This window comes from Arachis hypogaea, chromosome 18 (genome assembly GCF_003086295.3).
Source record: "Arachis hypogaea cultivar Tifrunner chromosome 18, arahy.Tifrunner.gnm2.J5K5, whole genome shotgun sequence".
NCBI classification, from domain to species: Eukaryota; Viridiplantae; Streptophyta; class Magnoliopsida; order Fabales; family Fabaceae; genus Arachis; species Arachis hypogaea.
This window is the reverse complement of record NC_092053.1, coordinates 134735902-134753511: the sequence shown is the minus strand read 5'-3', so window position 1 is coordinate 134753511 and position 17610 is coordinate 134735902. Positions and strand designations below refer to the sequence as shown.

At 34.3% G+C, this 17610-nt stretch overlaps 1 protein-coding gene across 1 annotated transcript; it reads left to right on the top strand.

Annotated features, from left to right (window-relative positions):
• The first annotated feature begins 10232 nt into the window (after window positions 1-10232).
• On the top strand, window positions 10233-14533 carry LOC112770949 (cyclin-dependent kinase G-1-like). Its single transcript, XM_025815461.2, has 6 exons — window positions 10233-10316; window positions 10694-11903; window positions 12051-12186; window positions 12304-12392; window positions 12542-12653; window positions 12753-14533. The coding sequence occupies exons 2-6, from the start codon at window positions 10786-10788 to the stop codon at window positions 12846-12848; spliced, it is 1551 nt and encodes a 516-aa protein (XP_025671246.1). The 5' UTR covers window positions 10233-10316; window positions 10694-10785; the 3' UTR covers window positions 12849-14533.
• The last annotated feature ends 3077 nt before the right edge of the window (window positions 14534-17610 follow it).

Below are 17610 nucleotides of genomic sequence, written 5' to 3'. Positions count from 1 at the left end.
TTAAACAAAAAATTTATTGATATAGTATCAAAATTTTATATTTAAATAATTTAAAATTTAATCTTTTTCCAAACAAAAAAAACCACAAAATAATATATATATATATATGTATATATATTAAACAAACTCAAAATCTGTATCATAAACTATTTTCCTTGCATAATAACGATGATGATGATAATATTTTTGGTCCAATAATGTCAATTTAATACTACAATACATGAATTTTTTTAATATAAATAAATAAATAATTTAGGTTACATTATCAATAACTATGAGACATGTAATAATATAGTTAACATTAAAAATTTTCCCTGAATTCATGTGTAAAATAATTAAAAAGTTGTACTATTAATCTATATTAATACATAATTTAATAATATATCTTAAAATAATACTGTTTTTATGGAAGACTTTGCGCACAAATAAATGAAATAATCTATTTATTAATTGATTTTGGTTTTAAATTGTTAGGCATGTTGAAGAAGAAAAGTCTAATGAGCTACAGCTAGTTAGTTATTGTCCAATTAGCTCAGTTCAACCGGAAGAAACTAAATTTTTTTTTTGTTATAAATATTTGTATCCTGTAACAAACTTAACTACTTTTCTGTTAATACAATTTTTACACTCTTCTTTTTCTCAAGAATGTTCATCTCGCTCTCCACCTTTTTTTTTTAAATCTCTGTTCACCATTGCTCTGAGTCTGATACCTTTCCATGGTATCAAAGTTCAACAATCCATAGATTTTTCTGCGCCAACTCCAATAGCTCCAATGAGCTTTCCAAATCAAAACACATTTCCAAATCAGAACGCATTCACTACATTTTCAGCAATCAAGCTCAACGAGAATAACTTCAAGAGTAAACACTCAATCCGGTCCTTGTCCATTTTCACGAAGGACAAAGCGATCCCTGTCAAACAAAAAAGAGACACTTCGACCCTCAATCTTTTTATTTTGGGACAATACGGTCCCTCTGTTAAAAAATTCATTAAATAATAATAAAAATGAGTTTTGTGGAGGATTTTATTTGTATTTTGTGGGGGTTTTAAACCTCCACAAACTATTAATAACTTTGTTTTTCAAAAATTCCTTCATCAATGGTGGTTAAGTGAAGAAAAACGATTGATAAAAATAATGCCACAAAAAAAAGTAATTATAGTACAATACTTTTTAAAGGAAAAAAATAACATCGAATAAGAAATGAAAGAAGAGAACTTTAATGTTGATAATATTGGTATTGGTGATGATGATGGTAGAGGAGATAATGATGATGATAAAATATGGTTACACAATAAAAATAATAGAGGTAGGAGTGATAATAATGAGGATGAAAAAGATAATGGTAGTAGTGGTAGTAATTGGTTATATTGTTGAAAAGATTTTTGTGGGGGGTTTAAAACCTCCACAAAATACAAATAAACCCCCCCCCCACAAAACTAATTTTTATTATTATTTAATAAATTTTTTAACAGAGGGACCGTGTTGTCCCAAAATAAAAAGGTTGAGGGTTGAAGTGTCCCTTTTTTAGACAAGGATCGCTTTATCCTTCGTGAAAATAGACAAGGACTGGATTGGGTCTTTACTCTAACTTTAAAGCATGGAAGAAGCAAGCACTAGCGTGCATAAAGGTAAACAATCTTCAAAATCACTTTGATTCGAGAAAAATACCTGCAAGATTCAACTCTGAATTAGAAAGAATTGAAGCTCAAGAATATACATAATGGGAGGTACAAGATTAGTGCCTGATAGCGTGGTTAATTGCAACAATGGAGCCAAATTTTGTGAATTGCATAATAGAATACGATCATGCATATCAGATTTGGTACACACTGAACGATTACTTTGAAGCTAGAATCAAATCAAGAATTAGGCAACTCAAAACTCAACTAAAAACGTTCAAGAAGCAAGGGTCCACAGTGGCATAATACATGGGTAAAATCAATCAAGTTGTAGATGCACTCAATGCATTTAGAGCTCCACTGAGCAAAGAATAGTACATTGAAGCCGCATTAGCAGGTCTTAGTGAAGAATACAATACCTTCATCACAGTCTCTACAGCAAGAATCGATATAATGACAGAAAGCGAATTTGAAACACAATTGCTCACTCAAGAAGAACTCATTGACAGATTTAGAAGAACAGATCTCGGTCCGATTCAAGCAAATCTGGTCCAAAGTGAAGAAACTCAAGAAAGAACACAAGGAAGAGGATTCAACAATTACAACAACTATAGAGGAGGCTTTAGAGGTTCAAGAGGCAGAGGCTACTCCAGAGGTTCCGGAAGATCATCCTGGTGGCATGGAAGTCGGCCTCAATGCCAACTCTGTGAAAAGATTGGTCACACCGTCATACAGTGTTATCATAGATTCAATCCTGACTTTGTAAGCCCACAATTACAACAACTCAGTGCAGCACAACCACCATCAGCAGCCTTCCACAGTGGAATAAGCTCCCCTTAGAACAATCAACAAGGACTGCAAGAAGCAAAGCCTCAGCCACCCAATCCACAAGCCTATCTCACCGTGCCTGCAACACTGCCGTATACGGCCTGTTATCCAGACTTTGGTGCCTCTTACCACATTACCTATGACTAACGGAACCTCATCACATTATCAGATTATGCCGGCACAGACCAAGTGTATGGAGGTAATAGCCAAGGTATGGAAATTGAACACATTAGAAGCTCATTTATGCATGCATCCCTATCACATAGACCATTTAAACTACAAAACCTTTTACATGTGCCTACTATATCGAAAAACTTAGTGAGTGTGGCCAAATTTGTTTTAGACAGTGGTGTATTTTTTTAGTTCTGGCCTCACTTGTGCAATCTCAAATGTTAGTTTTCAAAGAAGTCACAAACCAACCTATTTCAATACACAAGTCACAAAAAAAAACCAATCAATTCCTTACTATTGAATAATGGCGCCGCTGCAGCCAGTGCCACGAGCACAACCACGACTACAATTTCTCCTTCACGTACAAATGAACCAATTGATTTAGCATGTTCAAATAGCAAATCGTTGAATAACAATGTTACTTTTTTGAGTGAGCATGTTGAAGAAGTAAAGTCGAGCAAAGATTTAGTCACACTCAAAAAGGCTGAAACTCAGCTCTCTCAGTCTGTAACTAGTCCAGCCTTAACTGCTGTGGCCAACCTTCCTTGTAAGGTGTTGAGTTAAGAAATTAACTAAATTAATTAGTGATGACAAACATTATTTTATTGGGCAAAATAAATAATTAAATATTAATTATTTATAATTATATGTTGCTGATTATTTATGATGATATGTTGCAGGCCAAAAATAAATATAATGCAGCAGCAGCCCAAGTGAATGAGAGAAACATATAAATAAGGCTGGTGGGCTAAAATGCAAACGAAGCCCAAAAGAAACAAAGAATACAAGGCAACGGGCTGAATGAAAAAAAGATCTGATCCAAGCCCAGTTCGTTGCCTCTCTCATTCAAACTCTTCCATCTTGCTCTCACCCAAAAGCAACGTTAACCTGTCCCCTCTTGGTCAAAACTCAGAAAAAGAAAGAGAGAGCTTCTTCCCTAAGCTATTCACTAAAGAAGCAAGAAAGAGAAGATTAAGCAAATGATAGAAGTCTAATCATCCATCATCAATCTATATCAAGAAGAGGTCAGAAGTTAAAGGTGATTTTCATTTCCTTCTACATGCATCTCATTTTCTTCTCTTCTTCCCAACACTCTGCCATTCCAAAAATGGGTTACAAGGGAAAGTTGATTTCTGCTCTAATCTGCTGTGTATCCACGGTCACAAGTGTATTTTAGGGACCAAGTTGGTTTTCAATGGCTGAGATAGGGTTTTACCATTGGAAACATCTGTTTATGATGTCAAATGTCTTCGGTCAAGCAAAAAGGAGACATCTTGAAAATCCCTAATTTGGGGTAAATGAAGAAAGTAATCTCTGTTCACCATTGCTGTACATCAATGGTCAAGATTGTTTCTTGGGGACCAAGAAGTATCTCAAGGGTTCAGATCTGGGTTCACCATTGAAAATAATTTTCTTTGCTTCCCTGAGGCTTTCGGTCAAGCAAGAAAAAGTCAGACTCAAATTTCTAATTTGGGGATTAACTGGAAAAGTGACGTGGTAAGCTGGAAGCACAGAGCTCAAGAAGTTGACCTAGGGAGAGCAGCTCAGCAACAACATGCAAGGAGATAAAAGAAGATTTTCTGTTCATTCAGAAGCAAGGAGAGAAAACCAGTGAATAGAGGTTTTGTTCTGAGAGAGCTCTTTGAAGAAGTTCAACTAACTGGACAGTGTAACCTAATCAAAGGTGCATTCCGCCAGTATGAAGAACTGAATCAGAGGCTTGCCAATCTGGTTTTTCGCATAGCACAGAGGCTGTTGATGAAGTCAATCTCCTTCATGTTTTACAGATTGTAACTTACTTTTCAATGTTTATCTTTCTGTAATTTCTTGAGAGAAAAGGCATATTGTGAGAAAGCTCAAGTAAAAGCCATGAGTGGAAAAAGGCTGAGTGATACACTTGAGAGAAAAGCCTAGAGTTATTTTCAGATTTCTTTAGGTATGTTTATGTCTTGTATCTTGTACCTGTAAGGTATCCCTTTCTTAGTTGGGTTAGCACTAAGAGTGAATAGTTAGGTATTAGCATAGCCAATGTCAAGTTAGGTTAGAACTTGAGTATGAAAGGATTGGGTCAATCCTGTAAAATTGGTGTATGTAATACTGTTAACTATAGTGAAATTCTTCCATAGTTGTGGAGGAGACTGGACGTAGGTTGCATAGCACAAGGCAACCGAACCAGGATACATGCTGGTGTTAGCTTTTCTCTTCTCTGCTGTGTTCTATTTTCTGATATTCATGAGACAAAAATAAATTGTCTCATAAATTTCCGCTGCTGAGTTCAAACAGAATCAGAACTGCAAATTTATTTTAAAGGGTCATAACAGCAACTTAAAAGGAAGGCATAGATTCAACCCCCCTTCTCTAAGCCTACCACAACCTTCATAAGGCTGTTAGCAACACAAGCCAGCTCTGGCATAAAAAGTTAGGCCACCCAGCTAATAAGATAGTCACTATGGTTATGAAACAATATAATGTACCATGTTCAGATATATCAATAAATAATACCAGTTATGATCCTTCTTTGTGCAATGCTTGTTGCATTAGTAAAATTCACCAACTCCCTTACCCTAACTCGAATACCAATTATGCACCTTTGGATATTGTTTTCTCTGATATTTGGGGGCCAGCACCCTTGTACAGTAGGTCAGGTTTCAGATACTACATATGCTTCATTGATGCGAGTACCATATGCACCTACACGTTTCTCCTCAAAGCTAAGAGCCAAGCGTTTGAAGCGTTCTTGTAGTATAAGACAGCAATTGAAATTAAAACTGGACTGAAAATCAAAGATATACAAATAGACAATGGTGGTGAATATCTATCCACAATGTTCACACAATTTCTAAAAACCAATGGTATACAACACAGGCTAACTTGTCCATATACTCACCAGCAAAATGGTCTAGTGAAACGCAAACATCGCCACATCACAGAAACCTCCCTGACATTGCTAGCCAGGGCCAACCTACCATTAACCTTTTGGGATGAAGTAACCCTCACAGCCACCTATCTCATCAACTGTTTAGCCACCCAAACCCTTCACAAGCAATCTCCCCTTGAAGTCCTTACCAACACCATCTCGGACTACCACTTTCTAAAGTCCTTTGGATGCACTGCTTACCCCCCTTCTCAAACCTTTCAACTCTCACAAGTTTGACCATCGATCCCAGAAATCTATGTTCATTGGCTACGCTCCAAATCACCGAGGCTACAAGTGCCTTCTCCCAAACGACAAAGAAATGATCTCTAGAAATGTACTCTTTAATGAGTATGAGTTCCCATTCAACCAACTTTTTTCTTCCCCAAATCAGTCTCAACCTGTGCTTCATACCCTCACCCCCAGCCTAGCTGCACCTCTCTTACCCAACCTTTCCACCTTTACTCTCAACCAACCTCACCCCCAGGCCACAACCCACACCTCAGGGACCTTAGCAGCAACTTCTACAGAGAGTCGCATCGCCAGCACCCTTCCTGCAGCAGTCTCACACCCCCAATCCAACTAGCCACCTCCCTCCCTCCCCACACTTACACCCCACCCTGCATTGCATACATTAAATGGCACTTTCAATGTTTTCAATTCTATACATGAACCATTATCTGTCTTACCTCGTTCTGTGTCTGTTGATCTTTATCATACTGCTACTAATCTCTCTTCTCCTGTAGCTCCCCCATCTGTAGGCCCCCCTCAAATTGAAGCAGTTCTCCCTGCGCCACCGGCACTGACCAGAAATCAACATGCTATGCAAACAAGAAGCAAATAAGAGATAACCAAGCCCAGAATCTATGCAACAGTAGTTCAAGGGGTTGACACTGGCTCTCTCAAACCATTCCTCAAATAGTGGAGCAAGCCTTAACTAGTGACCATTGGAAGAGGGCAATGCTAGAAGAATATGAGGCACTCATCAAGAACAACACCTGGACCCTAGTGCCAAAATCGCTTCCTAGCACAGCACCCATCATTGGCAATAAATGGGTCTTTCAGATTAAAAGACACCCGAATGGTACAATTCAAAATAAAAAGCGCGCCTCGTAGCAAAGGGCTTTCACCATAAGGAAGGCGTCAATTTTGAACAGGTGTTCATCCCTGTGGTGAGATCTCCCATTGTAAGAGTGATGCTCAGTCTAGCCCTAACTAGAGGCTGAAAGATACGCCAGCTTGACTTCAACAATGCACTCTTAAATGAAGAACTCGAAGAAACAATATTCATGGCTCAACCAAAGGGATTTGTCTCATCTGCCACCTCCCATCATGTTTGCAAGCTTTAGAGGTCTCCCTATGGACTGAAGCAAGCCCCCAGGGATTGGTTTATCAAGCTAAAACTCATTATTAGCAAGTTTGGCTTCAGTAACACTGGTTCAGACACATCCCTCTTCACAAAATTAACCTCAACCTCCTCCACCTATGTTCTTGTGTCCGTGGATGACATCCTTGTGACAGGCAGCTCTCAGTCAGAAATTGGAACTCTCATCAGTTAACTACACTCGGTATTCTCACTGAAAGACTTAGGGGAAATGAGTTACTTCCTGAGAATTGAAGCGGTAAAGAGCAGTGATAATGTGGTGACTTTATGCCAAACAAAGTATATCAAAGACCTGCTGGTTAAAGCTGGAATACAAGATGCAAAGGTAATGCCCACACCAATGGCCTCAAGTCTAAAACTCTCAGCTCATGGTGGAGAGACTTCAAAATCCAGCCCTTTATAGATCAATAGTTGGCGGGCTTCAATACGCAACCATTACCAAGCCATAAATTTTATATGAAGTCAATAAGTTATCCCAATTCATGCACCAACCTTTAGAGAGTCACTGAAAAGCAGTAAAGCGGGTTCTCAGGTACCTGGCAAGCACCTCCCATCACAGATTGAAGTTTCAAAAGTTGTATGAAAGTCGAATTTATGCATTTACAGACTTAGATTGGGGAAGTGATGTGGATGATAGAAAGTCCACAAGTGGGTTTTGTGTCTTTTATGGTCCAAATATGGTCTCATGGTCAAGTCATAAGCAATATGTAGCGTCAAGGAGCTCCACCAAAACATAGTACAGAGGAATGGCTGTTGGGTTCACTGAAGTAATCTGGCTCCAAAATCTACTCTATAAGATGAGGATACCATGCACTGCAAAATCGAACTTTTATTGTGACAATCAAAGTCCTGTGTTACTAGCTGCCAATCCTGTCCTCCACAACAAAAGCAAATATTTGAGCTCAATCTCCACTTTGTGAGAGACTATGTCTCTGAAAAGAGAGTCAATATAATTCACATCCCAACTCAGGATCAAGTAGCTAACTGCCTCACCAAACTCCTATCTAGCCCCAGTTTTCTCAAATGTAAAATGAAGATGAGAGTTGCAGACAAAAGCTGCAGTGGGAGCCAAACACTTCGCAGCTCAAGTAGTAGGGTTGATGACAAGCATGTTGAAGAAGTAAAGCCCATAGGACAATCTCAGGAGACCCAGCAACAAGGCTGATGTTAGGCATGTTGAAGAAGAAAAATCCAATCAGCTGCAGTTAGTTAGCCATTGTCCAATTAGCTCAACCCAACCAGAAGAAACTAGAAACTTCCTTTCTTATTGCTATAAATATTTGTATCCTGTAATAAATTCAGTTAGTTTTCTATTATACAATTTTTACACCTTTCTTTTTCTCAAGAATGTTCATCTTTTTTTCATTTCGCTCTCTACTCTTTTTTTTTTTATTTCTATTCATCATTGTTATGAGTCTGATACCTTTTTACATAAATAACATGTAGGATAAACTATAATTTTTATTTATTAATGTTTAAGACATTAAATTTTTATTGTGTTGGATAATGTGATGACCAATGATATAGCATGAATCAAATTTTTTTTGGTGTCTTTCCATGAGTTAGATTTGATCTTGTGGATCCTAAATTATGTTTTTAATACAAAATTAACTCTAACCATACATACTAAAATAATATGAATAAAAAATATTTTAAAGTTTGTCTTTAAATTAATAAAATTAAAAATATTATCCTTAGTCAAAGACCCTAACAATATATTATGTGGCATTCAATTTGTTGATTTTTTCAATCGTACATCCAAATGCGCTATAATCTAAAAGGATCTAAAAAAATAAATTTGACAAAATTATGTAAAAGAAATGCTGCCAATAAATTTTATACAGAGGTGCGCTATAGTACCTATCTCATTTAAAATATAAAATATTTTATTAAAACTTTTATCTCGTTTACACGGTAAATAATCTGTTTGTATTTGAGATATTTTATATTAATTATGTCTTATCTTGTTATAAATGAAATACATTTTTAATTATTGTATTTATATTATAAATAGGATAAATAATAAAGTATAAATTTGTAAACATTGTCTAAAATGTATGTACCCGTAAGTAAAATATTCAAATTATTTATTTAAAAAGCTCAAAACTAAAGCAAAAATTATAGAGGAATCGAAATAAAATATGACACGTATATAAGTATACTTCAACTCTTTTGTTTGACGTGACTCCTGAGAATTTTGTTTGAGAGTATGTTTTCTTGTTGTGCTAGTTGTTGGAGAATTATTTAATGGGCTTTTGCTGGGTTAGTTGTTCTATTTATATTCCAAATCGTGATGTATACAAGCCCAGTATTGTTTACCAAGAAGAGCAAAAGCCATAACAAAAAATTATATACCATATATCCAAAATAGACCAAAAACAATAAATAAATAAAAGAAAGGCGGCTAAGATTTTAAATATAGAAGAACGATGGGTGTATATGTGATCAGAAACATTCATCAAATTAAAAATTAAAAATTAATTATAATTTGTAATAGCATATGAGTTAGTATAGCAAGATATGGGACATTAATTAATTAATTAGTAAAGTTTGTTATGATTGCCAATTTACCATAGTGTGAAAGCAATTGTAAAAGATAGTTAAAATAAAAAACAAATATAAGTAGTAATAGTATGAAAAATTTTAAGTATATTAAATACATGGATGTTCTAATAATTTTAAGTATTAATTTTAATTATAAAAAATATATAATATATATTAATTAAAATTAATGTTAAAATTATTAACATTTTAGTATTTTGATATATTTAAAATTTTTTCTATTTATTAATATACATAGACATTAAACATTAAAACATGAATATATTGATAAAAAATTTTGTTTTACAGATATAGTGTTTATTTGAGTGTTATTATTTTGATAAATTTTTTTTAATAATTTTTTTTTATTTTTTAGTGTGTTTGACAAAATTTTAATTAAAATAAAAGTATTAAAAAAATAAAAAATATATTTTATTTTAAAAAGTTGCAATTTACATATGTTTTAAAAGATTTTTTTTTAAAAATATTTTTTATGTAATAAATAAACAAAAAAATATTTTTATATTATTGTATCCAAACATAATTGATAAATAAAAAGATCTTTTTATATAAAATATCCAAACATAAATTCCTTTTTACTTTTCCATAAGATTTAAAAAAAAAGATAACTCGAAAAAATATGTATTAGTAGAAACTCACCCAAACAAATCTATTATGTCTAAAAATATTAAATTAATATATTTTTTATTTTTTCCGACAGATATTTTTGAAAAAAATATTTAAGTTCGTTCGCGAAGATAGATAGATAGATACAAGTCAGAATAGAAAATCAAAACCCTAAGGCGGCTCGTTTGCAAAACCAAATCTCTCTTCGATCTCTTTCTCTGTGTGGTGCCGGTAAGGGTTTTTTTTTTTTTTTCCTTCAGAATTTTCAATTCAGATTCAGCTCCAACCACCTCTTTGATTCTTTCTCCGAATCCTGTTGGTTTTTTCTGTTTTCTTCGAAATTTCCCTTTGTATTTTTTCCTCCTCAATCATAAATTGGTTCGATTCTCTTTCGATTGCGCAATTCTATACAAAATTAGTAATAATTGGGGTTGGCGAAAACAAATTTGACGAAGGTATAGTTGAATCGGTTCGGTTTTAGCTTCTGGATTTCGTTAGGGTTGTGTTGACAGAAGGCTGAACAATTAGGGTTCTTTTAGGGAATTTGACCGATAGATTCTCTTATTGATTTGTCGAGCGGGGCTTGTAATTTTTCGATCACATGGCAGCTGGGAGAGGCGGTGTTTTGAAGAGGGGGGAATCTTACAAATATGGCTCCATTAAGGAATTTGACTGCAAATATTATAATGATGGTTCTTCTATGGTGGAGGCTTCACCTGCCTCTAGTTCTCATGGTGGTGAAGCTTTGCTTCGGGCAGAGAAGAGGAGGAAAGTTTCTCCTAATGCATGGGACATGGGAGAGAGCGAAGTGAGAGTTTCTTCGAAAAACAGGGTCACCCAGGTTGTTGGTCTGCCTCCTACTACTCCATCTCCGGCTGATTCGTCTTTCGTGCTGCCGGGAGAGCAGTCAGGTGATGGTGATACAGATGCGGATTGCTTCGAGGGAAACAAGGTGCAGGGATGGAACATTGCAATGTCGAGGTGGGCTTCTGCTGATTTTTCACCAGTTGATGCATCTTATGATGAGGACAAGGATGGTAAAGTGAGCTTAACAACTGAAAGTGGTGAGATCCTAGAAGGAAGCTCGGGTGGGAAAGTTAGTAGATCAACTGGGAGTAGTGAAAGAGGTAAGTTTGACCTTTCTTCTGATGATGATACTGACACTGAAGAGGATAATATTGTTGATTCCATTGAGGAGGAGGATGAGGAACAAGGTAAAACTGCTTATAGTTTGGTGTCGGATTCTGATGAAAATCTTGGAGGTTCCAGGAAGGTGCAGAGGAATATAAACATGCTCAACAGTTGCAGAAGTGTGTTTGAGTTTGAAATGATTAAGAAGATAAATGAAGGAACTTATGGCATTGTCTACAAAGCTAAGGATAAGAAGACCGGGGAAATAGTTGCATTGAAGAAGGTGAAGATGAACATAGATAAGGAAGGCTTTCCTTTGACATCCTTGAGGGAAATGAACATTCTTTTGTCGTTTAATCACCCGTCCATTGTAGATGTTAAAGAAGTAGTAGTTGATGATTTTGACGGTGTTTTTATGGTAATGGAGTATATGGAGCACGACCTTAAGGGGCTGATGGATGATATGAAGCAGCCTTTTAGTATAGGTGAAATAAAATCGTTGATGTGGCAACTTCTTCAAGGTGTTGACTATCTTCACGATAATTGGGTTCTTCACAGAGATTTGAAGTCTTCAAACATTCTGCTGAACAAAAAAGGAGAACTGAAAATATGTGATTTTGGATTGTCTCGCCAGTATGGGAGCCCACTGAAGCCGTATACGCCTCTTGTGGTTACTCTACGTTACAGGTACATGGAATGAAATAAGTATTCTAGCTTTCATTGAATTTGAATGTGTGTCAGTGGACGTAATTTGTGCCTTTTCAATTGTCTCTATTGATAAAGTAGTGGCAGATGCGAGAAACTCATGAATTACATCCTTGCTTTTCTGTGCAGAGCACCCGAGCTTTTGTTAGGTTCTAAAGAATACTCCACAGCAATTGACATGTGGTCTGTGGGTTGCATAATGGCTGAATTAGTTGCCAGAGAGCCTCTTTTCAAGGGTAAAAATGAAGTTGAACAACTTGATCAGGTTATTATTTATTACCAACACTCACTTAAATAATACTTTGCTTCTGTAATAGGTTGACTGCAAAGTATGCTCTCTCTCTCCTATTAATAGTTTTTGGTTGTATTAATTTGGTTGCAGATTTTTCGAACTCTGGGTACCCCAGATGAGAATATTTGGCCCGGATTACCCAAATTGCCTGGGTCTAAAGCAAAATTTGTGAGGCAACCGTAAGCTCTTATTTTCCCTGAATTGTTGTGGTTTTACTTCTCACTAAGATTCCCTACTACCTCCTATTGTCACGATTTTATATAAAATGATGAGATAATTCATCTTGATTTTAACTCGGGTATTATTTGCCAACTATTTGCTATTTCAGGTATAATATGCTCCGGAAGAAGTTCCCAGTCGCATCTTTTACTGGTCAGCCAGTTCTATCAGAGTCAGGATTTGACTTGTTGAGCAGGCTTCTAACTTATGACCCTGAAAAGGTAACACATGATCATCACTGATTAAGTTCTGATGGGTTTTACTTGAAATTGAATGATATGACTTATACCGGTGGTGTGCTTTTGTCTATTCTTTTGCAGAGGATAACAGCTAAGGATGCTCTCCTTCATGATTGGTTCCATGAAGCCCCTCTTTCTAATTCTGATTTCAAGCCTATTTCCCCTTTTCGTTGCTAGGACAGGTACTTCTGCTTGAAGCAAAGGAACTTTACAGGAACAATTCAATTTTTATGTTCATTATTGCCAAAAAAGGCTCATGATGTATGATGTGATTTCCAAGGACAGTGTCTTGCACTTCAGTAGGTGCTGATTTTTACCGTTAGAAGCAGCTGCTTGATACATAGTCACCTGACAAGGTGTGGCTTTGTAACTGTTTTTCTTTTTTTTTTTTTCTTTTCCCTCTCTTTTACAAATTTCTCTCTTGACGGAGTTTAAAGCACACTATCTCTCAGTATTCTGCATTTGCTAAAGTATGTACATATATTTCAGGATTCTCAGTAATAAATGATGAATTTCTTCTTGTGGTAATATTCATTACCTTTGCATTCCTTTCCCTTTTGATTATCATGTCTTGTGCTGTGATGTAAAAGATTCACTATTAATTACATCAAGTATTGTTATTTCTTTTGGTGTGATAGTGTTCATGCATATTATTGTGTTGGTTTTGTTTTAGATTGGTCATATGTAAATTATGAGCCAAGATGAACACAATGGAATACATGTAGTCTGGCTCCGCGTCCTGAATCTTGGACTCTCCGCTTGCTTCTACATTTGCCAGGTTTTCGTGTATATTTATAAGTGTATTTTCATAACCCCTCTTTTTTTGTGTTATCTCCTCTGTTCTTATTTGCACACCTTTCAAAGGTTGACTCAGTAAGGTGAGGTTTTTTATTTTTTGGCCTTTGGGGTTGATGTGGGGAGGCTATGACGCTATGTTTCTTTTCTCATTTTATTTCCCCAATATCATTTCTTAATTCTTAGTAGAGGTGTAACATGGCTTGGTGCTTAGACTTCAGTACTGCTCTACTGGCTGTGGAGATTCGTATTTATTGCTTTCAGTGCTCCCCAAGGTATGGAGTTTGGTTTTAATTGAAGCTATTGGTTTTTGCCTGATTTGCTCCATGGCCACTTGGTCAGTAATGAAATTTCGTAGAGAGTCACTGTTATAATTTATATTGTGCAAAATACCGCCTTTTATCCCAAGGAAATCTCAACTTCATTTTTTTTTGGACGTTATTCTCTGCAGACACAAGTAAACTGTCATGGCATCATTTGCCCCCAGGTAGTTTATTGTTGTGTTTGACCATGATAAAGTATTTTGATATTGAGCCTTGTATAGATCAAAACTAAGCATGCAGAGTCTGGTTGAGGGAAGTTTGATGTTGCATGAGCCAACAAAACAGTGGACTTGTATGGGTTTCTCGGCAGCCATTCTCGTACAAGTAAACATGCAGGTTTACACACATTCCAAACTGAAATGGTTAATCTAATGATTAACTTCGTTTGCTTTTGTTTTAGCTTTAGACTATTATTTTAACTAGGAAAGGAGGAAGATGAAGAGGATTTAGTGGCTGAAGCAAAAGGAAGCAAACAGGTTGAGACTTTGTCCGTCTCTGATGATGGCTTTCGATTTACTCCATTTTTCTAGTTCTTACAATTCTGTGTAGAAGTCCCTTGCAAATATTTATTTATTTTTTTCTGTGTTCGTATCAAAGTATAAAACAAGTTTTTGCATTCTCTAGAATATGCTTGACATGTATTGTGGCTAGCAGACACGCATAGTTTTGTTGTATAAAGATTTATTACCCGATGAAGATTTTTAAATTCATCTAGTGTATAATTGTTTTCTTTTTCAAAGAAAATGACCTGGCATAAAACAGCAATTCTGTTCTCTAACCATTATGAGGCAAGTCCAACCCCCTTTTTTTTGTGTTTAATTTCCATTGATATTTCTTGCCGGATTTATCTTCTCTCTTTCATGAGATGAAGAGTTAGCTGTCAGCACAAGCAGTCCCATTGTAACCACACTTATTTTTGACACATTTCTCTTTTTGCCTAACTACCATCTATGGTTGACATTTGACATGTGACTATGTTGTACAAAACCAAGTCTTTGTAGATACAGTAAAAAGTAGAAATTCACCTGTAGTTTTCATGTAAAGTTGATATTCATGTAAAGTTGATACTTGAAAACTGTTAAGTTTGATTAAATAATTATTTAATAATTTTCAATTCTCAACTTTACGCTAAAACTTTACAAGAAAACAATTTTGCACGAGTCTTCCCCTTGGTAAAAATAAATGGAAGGAAAATTTTACGTTTAAACTGTTTTACTTGAGGAGAAAAGGTTTAAATTAAAAACGAAGTGCATGGGATGGACTTAACTAATAAATTTTCAAATTATTTAAAAAAAATTAACGGAGTAAAAAGTTATGACTTATGAGAAAGTTTATGGGGTCATCTATTTTATTAAAATTTGGTTAGTATGGTTAAATGAAAGTAAGTAATTTTATGTTATTAGAAGTAATTTTACATTATTAAAAATACTAATAATAATTAATACTAATAATAATTAATTGATGATTACAATTTACGAAGTACGAAATTTGTTGTCCTCTAATACTTCAAAAGTTATTATTTGACAAGGTTTAAATTTCCAACCTGCGAACAAACGGTCAAAACTCGATTATGTGTCTCGTGTATGGTGTAGATTCTTTAGTAGTTTTAGATAATTCATCAAAGGTTACAAAATGGCAAATATTCTTAAAATATTCAATGTTCTAGAAACTTAGAACGTAGCTATAAAATAAAATCATAAATGGTTATTTTTATAATTTTATATAAATAAAATTAAAGATGGTGAAGGTTGCTAAAGCACTCGTGTTATATAATGTGCGAGGTTATCCATCCAAGGGGATTGGGTACCACTAAATAAATTTGGTTATCCACAAGCTCCACAGTTTCTGTCAAAATTCTCCTTTAAGATAAAAGTTTCACATGGATACATGATAGAAACAGTTATCACGTGATAATCGAGCATAAGATGGTATCATCCCACACCAAACACGATAAAATTGCCGGATATTAGTTGTGCTGCCAAACTACGTGGTACATCATGCCCTTCACTTTTGGTCATGATATATATGCAAACAAAAAGTATAGGAAGCCAATGGTCTAAGTGTATAATGTGTGCAATGGAAGTTTAGAAAGTATCAGAGATATGACCATTAGTATTATATTATTCTATTAGGATACGCTTTTGGGATAAGTGGTTTCATGATATAGTATTAAAGTTCTAGATCCAAAAGACACCAAGAATTCGATCCTTGATGAACTCCAAAATCTGGATAGTATGAGTGATGTTCATTTTATTCATGGACCAAAAATTTAGCTCATTGTACATATTGTACGCTTAGACCATTGGCTCCCTAGCAGTACTCATGCAAATTGTGTTTGAAACGGCATGGAGGGAGGTCAGCGACGGGTCGCCGTGGCTGGGAGGTTCAAAAAAAGGAGTTGGTGAAACGGGTGAAAAATAATTTTAAATTAGAGTAAGGGTTATCGTCTTATTTATGTTTTTTTAGTTTGGTGGGCTTTGGGATCAGCCCAATAAAAATTGGTTGGACCTCTCTTGAGATATTGTGAAATTTTTTGGAGTAATTATCCAAATCAGTCCCCCAAAGATTTTAGAATCAAACATTTTAGTCCCTAAGAAAAATTAATACACAGATCAATCCCTAACATTTTACTCCGGTAGACAAATCAGTCCTCAGTTCATTTTTCGGCAGAATAATTACCCAGATCAGTCCCCAAAGATTTTAAAAACGGACATTTTAGTTCCCAACAAAAACTAATGTACAAATCAATCCCCAACGTTTCTCTCTATTAGACATAATAGTCTTTCTTCCAAAAATAAAATAAAATAAAATAATTATTATTATTATTAATTGCACAATAATATTATACTATATTTTTTATATTTTTTAGACAAAAATAATGATATATTATTATTATTATATTATTATTATTATTATTATTATTATTATTATTATTATTATATAAATAAGAATCTAATGAATAAATTTATCATTATTTTTATCTAGAAAATACAAAAAATTATGGTATAATATTATTATGTAATTAATAATAATAATAAAAAAAAAATTATTAGAGATTATTTTACAAGAAATTCAAGGTTAAAATCATTTGATATTTTTTTATTTAATATAATCAAAAGATGTACTATTTTAAAAAATATGTTTGTATTAAAAAAAATATGTATTTAATATAAATACAAATTACAATATTTTCTTTAAATACATATTTTTTAATACAAACATATATTTGTTTTTTACATAGGACATCTTTTAATTATATTAAATACAAAAATATCAAATGATTTTAACCTTAAATTTTTTGTAAAATAATCTCTAATAATTTTATTATTATTATTGAGTGACTATATATATATATAAGAATTTAATGAATAAATTTATCATTATTTTTGTCTAAAAAATACAAAAAATATAGTACAATATTATTGTGCAATTAATAATAATAATAATAATTTTATTTTATTTTATTTTTTGACGGAAGACTATTATGTCTAACAGAGAGAAACGTTGGGAATTAATTTGTACATTAGTTTTTCTTGGGGACTAAAATGTCCGTTTTTAAAATCTTTGGAGACTGATTTGGATAATTACTCTGCCAAAAAATAACTGGAACTGATTTGTTTGCCGGAGTAAAAACCTTGGGATTGATCTGTGTATTAATTTTTTTTGGAGATTAAAATATCCAATCTAAAATCCTTAGACTGATTTGGATAATTACTCCATATCTATGAATTACATCACAAAATCTAATGCCTCTTCCAATGATCCTCCCGCAAAGTAGAGAGAGATGCTTGGCAAGAGCCAATTTTACCCATCAACTTAAT

Bases quoted from the DNA above. Each gene is read 5' to 3' on its own strand.
- LOC112770949 (XM_025815461.2), top strand. From the start codon at position 10,786: ATGGTGGAGGCTTCACCTGCCTCTAGTTCTCATGGTGGTGAAGCTTTG. The intron at 12,187-12,303 runs GTTATTATTTAT...ATTTGGTTGCAG, and splicing joins AAGTTGAACAACTTGATCAG to ATTTTTCGAACTCTGGGTAC. The intron at 12,393-12,541 runs GTAAGCTCTTAT...TTGCTATTTCAG, and splicing joins GCAAAATTTGTGAGGCAACC to GTATAATATGCTCCGGAAGA.